Source organism: Athene cunicularia (genome assembly GCF_003259725.1).
Source record: "Athene cunicularia isolate RWA chromosome 3 unlocalized genomic scaffold, athCun1 chr3_part1, whole genome shotgun sequence".
Classification (NCBI taxonomy): domain Eukaryota; kingdom Metazoa; phylum Chordata; class Aves; order Strigiformes; family Strigidae; genus Athene; species Athene cunicularia.
The window spans coordinates 79,377,292-79,385,631 of NW_020799097.1; the positions used below are offsets into that span (position 1 = coordinate 79,377,292).

Here is an 8,340-nt window from a genome sequence, read left to right on the forward strand (position 1 = left end):
TTTTTTTTTTTTTTTTTTTTTTTTTTTTTTTTTTTTCTGTCTCCCCAGTCTGCCACTGTAAATTGTGAGATACCTTCCATTAATTCCCCTTCCCGTGCCTAGTCTTCCCTCCTGCTAACACAGCTGCCTGGGGAAATCCGGGATCTTTTTGCAATCTGTGCCCTCAGCTTGATGGTATCCAGTCCGGCTGATTGCCAGCCGGGCTGCTGGCAGGGGCAGGCTGAAGCAAGGAGTAGGGGCAGGACTTGAAGACTTTTTTTTTCCAATTTTAGGAGATCCCTGGATAAGTATCCTATATTTGAAATAGGTCTATCCAGCAAAATAAATTGACCTGCAGATAGGACTGCAGATACAGCAAGAAGTGAATGAAACAGGAAGCAAAGCCGCTTGGCTACTTCTGTGCTTAAGTGTTTTGTGTGCTGCTCTATTCTCGTTAATAGATGTGGGTATGAGGTGCCAAAGCTTCCTTCTCTTCTCTGGCATCAAGCAACACTTGGCTGTTCACAAGCAACATGCGTCTTGGAGGATCAGTGTTGGGTGGTTGATGGGGCAGGCATGACAGCATTAGATCTCAGTCCTCTGGTTTGGTTTGTTCATGCTAAATTCCCTCATGCTACCAAAACCTGTAGCTGAGTTGCTTCAACAGAGAGGCCTGGATAGGCTTGGCTCTAAGCTGAGCTGCCTTCTGTGCCAAGCAGAGGGTCCCTTGCTTGTTGATTGGTCTCCAGATCTTATAGCTTCTCTGTTAGTTTTCTTTAAGTCATGTTTATGTTCATAACATTATCAGAAGCCTAATTCTAAAGTCCATATGGACCAACACTGGCTGTCTTGAATTCAGGAACACTTACTGATATCTGGGGTTTGCTTGGAATTGGGAAGTTCAAGAGACTGACCAAGCAGCTGGTTGAATCCATAAACTTTTGTGCTTTTTTGGGCATGTTTTCCTCTAAAAATTGCCCTATTTATTTTCTTACGCTTTTTATAACTTAAGTTTTTCTGCCTGAAAAGACTGGTGTTATGCTTGCTAGTAAAATGCTCTGAAAATAACCAGGTTTATTTGTGATTGAAATGGACAATTTTATATAGAAGCTTTTTCAGAGTTGAGAGATGTTTGGGTTTGGCTTTTGTAGATGCAGAGGGAAGCCCTGATGTACCCTGGGACCTGAACCTGTGGCTCAGTGTGAATTAACATCCTGGAGAGTAAAAAGGAAATGCATTAAAAGCATTCAGGTTCAGTTTTAATACATCTGTAGTACTCCTGCTTCCTTAGAGGCGATAGTGCCCTTGAGAGCAAACAGGGAAGGACGAGCAAACAGATGCTATTCTTGAACAGACTGCAGTTGTCTGCTTGCATCAGCACAATTGGGAGCGGGCAAAGCATCCACTCAGGTTGGTTCAGCATGTCCTTCCTGAAATCAGGAGTTGGACACAGGCAAAAATAACCTTGGGAGGTTTGTTACTGCTCTGAAGCATCCCATCTGGGACACTCCCGTAGTGAGCAGGCGTGGAGCTCTCTTTGGGGATTTTGCACTTCTTTTTCTTCCTAGGATATGATCTGTCCTCCCCTGGAGAATTCCTCCAAACTGAGAACTGCTGATGGAAGGTCTCAGTGTAAATCATGAGTAGAAAATATGTAGTTTTCACTGATCTTGTTTTGAGCAAGTGGTTTCTTTAGACAGCATTAAGTGGGGTCTGCCGTTTCGTGACAGTGCATCCCCTGGAGCTGTTTCTCTTGCATTAGTTAAGCTGGATATGTGCACTAATGTATGTCCATGCAGTTGCGAATTAAGCTTCTGCGTGTTGCCACCAGCTGTTGGTACATGTGCTATTACCACTGCACTGTTACCACTGCCCTCTCTGTCTCAAACAAAATAACTTAAAGTTCATGTCCTGCCCTGCGTTAGCAGTTTGGTACAGATTTAGAAATGTGCGTGACATGTCGCTCACGTGGCAGGTTTTATTTTATAAAATTTAATTTATTCTTGAAAGTATAAAAATTAATTGCAGCTGTTAATATTTTAGCAGATGATCCAGGCAAGAAAGTGCAGGACAAAGCTATATGCACTGTGCTATGATGGTATCCTATAAATTGTGCAAGGTTGTTCCAGTAAGGCCCTATAATATCTACATATTAAAAATGCTGTTGAGAGTCTCTTTTCATAAATCCAGGTAATAAAGATAGAAAAATATACTGCTGGAAAGCTGTATGCTCTTCTCTACAACTCTTTTTACATTTCACTGCTTTCTGAAAAAATATCATAATCAGCATTTAAACTGGTGTTCCTTGTTATATTAATTTAAAATGTTTTATTTTGTTTATAGACCAAAATAGTGGATGAAGATAAATATGCAAAGGAACAAGAATTTAACTTTGAAAAAGTAAGTCAACAGGACCTATCTAATCTCACCATTTTAGTGTGCAGGTATGTGTATTTATGTCTTTGGGAAAGCTGCAGTGGGACCAAGGGAAACGCTTCCAGGAAAGGTTATCTTGTAGGTGAGGATTTCCTAACAGGTAATTTTGACTGCATGCCATGCCAAAGGAGGAACATGCTGGCTATTGTCAACTGCTTTGTGTGAAGAGAGGCATGTGGCAACTCTGCAGCCTTTCTTTCTGATCTTTCTTTCAGTGAGAATTTGAGGGGATCACTGTATGTTAGCTGTGTGAAGCTTTGTGAGTACCCATAATGTTTGGCATAGCTCTTTCAGGCCCATGGTGTTAATCTTGGATTTCTGATCTCAGATGGGAGGGGGAAAAAAAAGTATATTGGCATCTATTTTTGAAACAGCAGATTACTTGTTTCCATTTGTCATCTTATTCTCATCTGCTCTTATATGAGCATAACTAGCATTGACCTACTTAGATACTGTTTCATTTACAGATCTGTGCAAGAAGGTTTTATATGCCTGATATTTGGTCAGGGACATTCTGTGATCCAGTGAAATCTTTCACTAGAGATTCTGCATGGAGCTCTGTACTGCTGAGAACAGTGGGGATTTAACCACTGACTTTAAAAAGATTGTCAACTCACCACAGGTTTTGCCACAGTATTCTTGTATAGTGTCAACTGTGTGTATGTGTGTAGTCAAACTGTCTGCCCATCTGTGTTTTTCAACCGGTTAAGTGATCTGCAGCCAAGGAATGAGGACACTGTAAATATTGGGTGCTGTGGGTAGCACATTTCATTGTTCTTTGTGCAGTGCAACATGATTCATTTTTATGCGGTGGAGATCCATTCCATCTGTTGTTTTATATGAAATGAGGAGAATCAAAAATTGTCACCCTGACAGTCCTCACCATCCAGAGCTTAGATGGACAGCAGTTAACTGTTCTGCAGTATGGCTCCAAACTCAGTTTTATAGCATGCTGATTTCAGGTATTAGTGAGGGTTTCTTTGGGAGTACAACTTTGTTGTGGTCTGTCAAGAGTTATTTTATAACAGGCTGGACAGATTATTAAATAATTGCAATTTTCTGTAATGTTCTAGGCTCGTCTGGAAGTGCACAAGTTTGGAATCACTGGCTACAAGAAGCAGGAACAACGCATATGGGAACAGGAGCGTGCTATCATGCTGGGAGCCAAGGTAATTGTCACTTGGTTTGTGCTGTGCAATCACCCAGCTGTTAACAGTGCAGGAAAGTGGTAAAAAACACCAGGGAGGTTTTGGCACTACTTCTTTAAAAGACAAGATTCCCTACCCTCACTCTTCTCCCACTTTATCCTTACTTTTACATTTTCTATTCTGTCTTGTCTGTTTTCTGTAGAAGTTTGAAAAATTAGTATGGTTGTGTTATTAGAGAAGTTGTATAGATGAAATACAACTGATTGGCATGGAAAACAACATTTACTAATTTTTAATCAGGCTATTCAAAACTAAATTGAAGGATTTTCTTTTTAAAGCTTCACTCTCCCAGTGAGTTAGAGGGAGAAAACTTTTCAGTTATATTTATCTTCAGTAGTGTAAAAGAAAAAAATAATTTTGTAGGTCTTTTTTGGTGGATGAGGAGGGGTATGGGTTTCCTTTCTAGCTCAGAGAATGTAGAAACCTTGTAGGACTGATAGAGCATAAACAGTCATTCTCTGCTCTCTCCACCAAGAAAGATACCGTTTCTGTGTGTTTACCTTGCATCCCTTAAGTCCCTTCCTCTCACCCAAGAGGAAATAAACTATTTCTAAAATACTGTCCATGCAAGTGTGTGAATATTTTTTTGAACCTATTTGAAAATTTCATCAGTGGTATCCCTCCCAATCTTTATTGCAGCCCCCCAAAAAGGAACATGTGAACTACAAGACTTACCAAGAGAAAATGAAAGAGAAAAAAGCAGCAAAGGAGGATGATAAGGGAAAGGTTCGTGTGACATTTTCTGTATTAAAAGGCAGCATGTAAGAGCTAGTCTAAGAGCCTGACGGATAACACCTCAGGCACAGCAGGAGTGCCCGAGCTTGACACCTGCTGCTCCCCATGGAATGGGTTCCTGGCTCCAGCAGGACTCATCTCATTGGTAAAAGCTGGTTGTGTGCAGTTTGAAGGTCAGAGTTAGGCTTGTGTTCTGGTGGGTTTTACTGCCTCAACCTTTGAGGCTGATAGACTGATGACGCAAAATCAGCAGGTTTATTTTTCTTACCTCTTAAGGGAAAAAAATGGCCTTCAATTAAAGTTTGTTGCATGTTGTGTAACCACAGAGAGCCAGATCTTCAGCTGGTTTTGTATCAGCACAATTCCGTCTAGGATCTTGCTCATTATTTAAAGCAAGGGTGAGGTTTTTGTTGCATCCATCCTCTAGCACAGCTCATCTGGCTCCGAGCCTACTCCCTGTCTCCCCATAGAGTCTTCTCATGTAGGTGGGAGCAGGCTGTGGGGCGGGTAATTGTTCTGTCAGCCTGTTTCCTGCCCCCCTCTTTCCCAGGGGACCTACTTTTTCTCCTCTGTCATGTGGCTCAAAGTGCATCCAATGCATGACCAGGCATGGCTGAACCCTGTTATTTGACAGGTACACTCAGTCAGGCGAGTAGACACGCCTGCCTGGTAGTAAGTTCATATTTTGACCCCAGGATCTGTCATGTGCCTAAGAAGCAAGCTTCTCTCCTTGTGCGCCTGGATTTGTGCCTCCGGATTTGTGCCTCCTCATGTGGCAGGGGGGGCAGCACATTAGTCATGAGAGGGCTGTACTTTCCATAAGGTGACAGGAAGGGTTCTGGGCACTCCTAGCAGTGCCTCCATAATGTGTTGCATCACTTGGCCCTGTCAGGAGGTCTCCCAGCCTGCTTTAAATGTCTGCTGCTCTGTGAAGCAAAGGATACCTCATGTTTTGTGTGCAGATGGTTGTTTAGTCAAGATGCACTGCTCCTTTTCCATTGAAATATGTATCTTTAAAAGCAGGAACATAAAGGTGATTCTCTCAAAAAGAAGAAGAAGAAAGAACAGAAGGAGAGGTGAGCTGTTTTTAACATGGTTAAAATTAACTTGCTTTTGTATACCCTTCCCAGGGTATTTCCCCTGTGTAACTATACACAGTCTTATACCAGAAGTCGTGCAGATCACAGTGGAAGGAAATTCTCCAATTGCAGAAGAACTTGATCACAAAATGATGACGTTGCTCTGTGTCTAGCAGTTTCAAGACGCTTTAGTTATGCAGCTTAACTGAAAATACGTCAGTTCTGCCCCAGCGTGTCTTAACACTGCAGGTGGAGGTGAGATGGATGGAAATCCCTGTGTGCGGCCCCAGAATATGCCACATGCTTAAAGAGCGCTTGCCCTAAGGTATAATTTCTGCAAAACACGAGCCACAGTATAGAGAGGCATGAAAGATGAAGTGGCATTCTTAGAGTGTAGCAGGTTCCCTGAAATGTACTCTTTATCTTCTTTCTCTATCCAGAAGTCTCTGTGTTTCTAAACTTTTTGAAATGTAAATCATTCTGTGATGAATCTGCTGCAAATTTTGAATGGCTACGCAGGTAATAAATATTCTGGGGTCATTACATGCTATGATTTCATATTCCATAATAACAAACACTGATTGCACAAATAGGTGACATTTTTCATCATATTAAGCATTTTCATGAGTTTCTGTTGCTTCTCTTATTTTTTTTTTTCTTTTTTCCTCTTCCTATTTCAGGAAGGCCAAAAGGAAGAAATCAGTGCCTAGCATTTGGCCTGCAGGACAAGTTGGAAAATTCAGAGATGGGACCTTGATTCTGCAAAGCTATGACATAAAGAAAATTAAATCATCTAAAGTTATCAAATGAACTTACGATAGAGTGAAATGGACAATATGCGTAAGATAGAATTCATGTTGCTACCAACACAGACTTACAGAGCCTCTCACCTTCCCGACATATCCTCATTTTTTTACTTTATTTTTTGTTGCAGGATTTCTATGTTCCATTCTGCCTTGGGAAAAATATGAGAATTTACCATTTTATAAATAAAAATAAGACTCTTTATTAAGAATGTTACACAGGCTATTTTTATTAGTCAATGCATGCTAAAGAAAGCATTTAACTTTCTGGAATCAGTTTATTTGCTATAAGTAAAATATTCATTTAATCATTCATTCATTTAATCCATAATTAATGAATTAAAATATACAGCTCTTTGCTTTCATCTGGAAGGAATATGGAAAAAGCAATACCTTACTTGCTCTGAAGCTGAAGTAGGTATTCTCAAACATTTATCATGCATACATCTATCTCTGTATCTTTATGAATTGTTAGTGGATTGTGGAAGTGCAGAACAGTGTTCCTGTCCAGGCAAACCTCTTAACGTTTCAAAATTATCTGCTTTGGAATGAAAATGAGATCCTCTGAAGTTTTTTCCCAAATTGAGTTACAGACTCAATTTATATCTCTGCAGAGATCTCCAAATAAGCACTGTTTCAAATGGTGGTTTGGTGGCTTGATTGGTTGTTTTTTGAAAATGGAACCATGTAAGACTGAGTCAAATGAGGCGTAGACACTCGATAACTACTGGTTTTTCATGCTTAACTCATGTTTATTTTGATCAGTGTTCTCATGTCTCATAAGGCTTTTCTATGAAATCTTTGTCAAAGCTGAAGTTTCAGTGCTATTTGGATTTCAGTAATTTGGTGTTTCTGTAAGAACAGTTTTGTCCTCTGTAGCTAAATATTTGTTTGATTTTAAAGTTGTGTTAGTAACCCTCCAAAATGTCCTCTCCCTCCTACCTCAAGATAAAGAAACTTCAAATATTTTAGGGGGAAGCAAAAACATGGTTAACTGTTAAATGACAGACAAAAAAGTTCATGTTGTGCTGTTTATAGGCAAGGTTATTTGGAGCTTGTTTTGAACACCTGTGAGAGATGACTTGTAACTCCCCAAAAACAGGCCCTGAGAGAAACAGGTCTGCAAGAAAAAACAGCCTGGGAGAGGTAAGGGATGGGGGGTAGCAGAGGACCTCTGAGCCGAGGAATGTCTCAAGCAGTTGCAAGTAGTGAAACTATAGTCATGGGGTGGATAGTGTAGAGTTTGGATCTGATAAGGCTGCCTGGACAGCACAGGGATGCAGCTGGAGAAGGGAGCTCTGTGAAGGCAGGATGATTCTGCTCTGCTGCATCTTGTAAAGTTTCAAGGGCCATCTGTTCAGTGAATGACCTTGGCTTCATTATCCAGAAAATGCATATTAAAGTTGACACCCCTGAATATGCTAATAAAGATTAACAGGATCGTGCTAATTACATGATCCCATGAAGCACCCTACCCCTCTCCATACATGGGATACATAGGTATGTGGGTCAACCAATGGTACGGACCCAAGGAAAGTGTGTGTAAATTGAGGGCAGGGTGAGGAGTGAAATGGAGGGAAGAAAAGAAGACATGAAGAAGTGAGGAAGATGGATGCATCCCTGACAAACTCAGATGGGACCAACGCAGGAACCCAGGCTGGTGTTTGCTATTTTTCTGTTCTCTCTCTCCATCTCCCTCCTTTATTTTTTTCCTTTTTTTTTTTTATCCCTTTATCCTCGCTACCATTAAGTGACACAAGGCATACTATATCTATTACCATAACTGGTTACATATTTACCCAATTACTGTGTATCCAACACCGTTGTCCACTCCATTGGGGATTTACTAATCTAAGTCACTTGTCTCCCTCATCTGAGTGGGATGTGATAACACCTCTGGCAGTGAAGCAGGTATGAGAAGGAAACCAGCCCTTACTGGAGAAAGTTCTCCCAAGTGTATTGGTGAAATTCAGCATACCCCTGTGGGCTGGAGAAGAAAAGCACACTTCCTGGCTGCCACCTGGGAGCCTGAGTAAGGTGATATCTAAGCCCAAATGAGCAATGAGGTCTGTGTCAGCTTGCAGCTAGTAACAAGAAGAG

General features: G+C 41.0%; 1 protein-coding gene across 1 annotated transcript; it reads left to right on the forward strand.

The window, feature by feature from the left end:
- Positions 1 to 512: 512 nt before the first annotated feature.
- Positions 513 to 8,007, forward strand: C3H1orf131 (chromosome 3 C1orf131 homolog). Its single transcript, XM_026844573.1, has 7 exons — positions 513 to 537; positions 1,334 to 1,389; positions 2,323 to 2,379; positions 3,489 to 3,584; positions 4,263 to 4,349; positions 5,382 to 5,434; positions 6,118 to 8,007. Exons 1-7 carry the CDS (start codon positions 513 to 515, stop codon positions 6,245 to 6,247), a joined length of 504 nt encoding a protein of 167 aa, XP_026700374.1. The 3' UTR covers positions 6,248 to 8,007.
- The last annotated feature ends 333 nt before the right edge of the window (positions 8,008 to 8,340 follow it).

Excerpts from the sequence above, each read along its gene's own strand:
- C3H1orf131 (XM_026844573.1), top strand. The coding sequence starts at position 513 with ATGCGTCTTGGAGGATCAGTGTTGG. Across the intron at positions 538-1,333 it reads TCTTGGAGGATCAGTGTTGG|ACTGCAGTTGTCTGCTTGCA; the intron begins GTGGTTGATGGG and ends ATTCTTGAACAG. Across the intron at positions 4,350-5,381 it reads AGGAGGATGATAAGGGAAAG|GAACATAAAGGTGATTCTCT; the intron begins GTTCGTGTGACA and ends CTTTAAAAGCAG.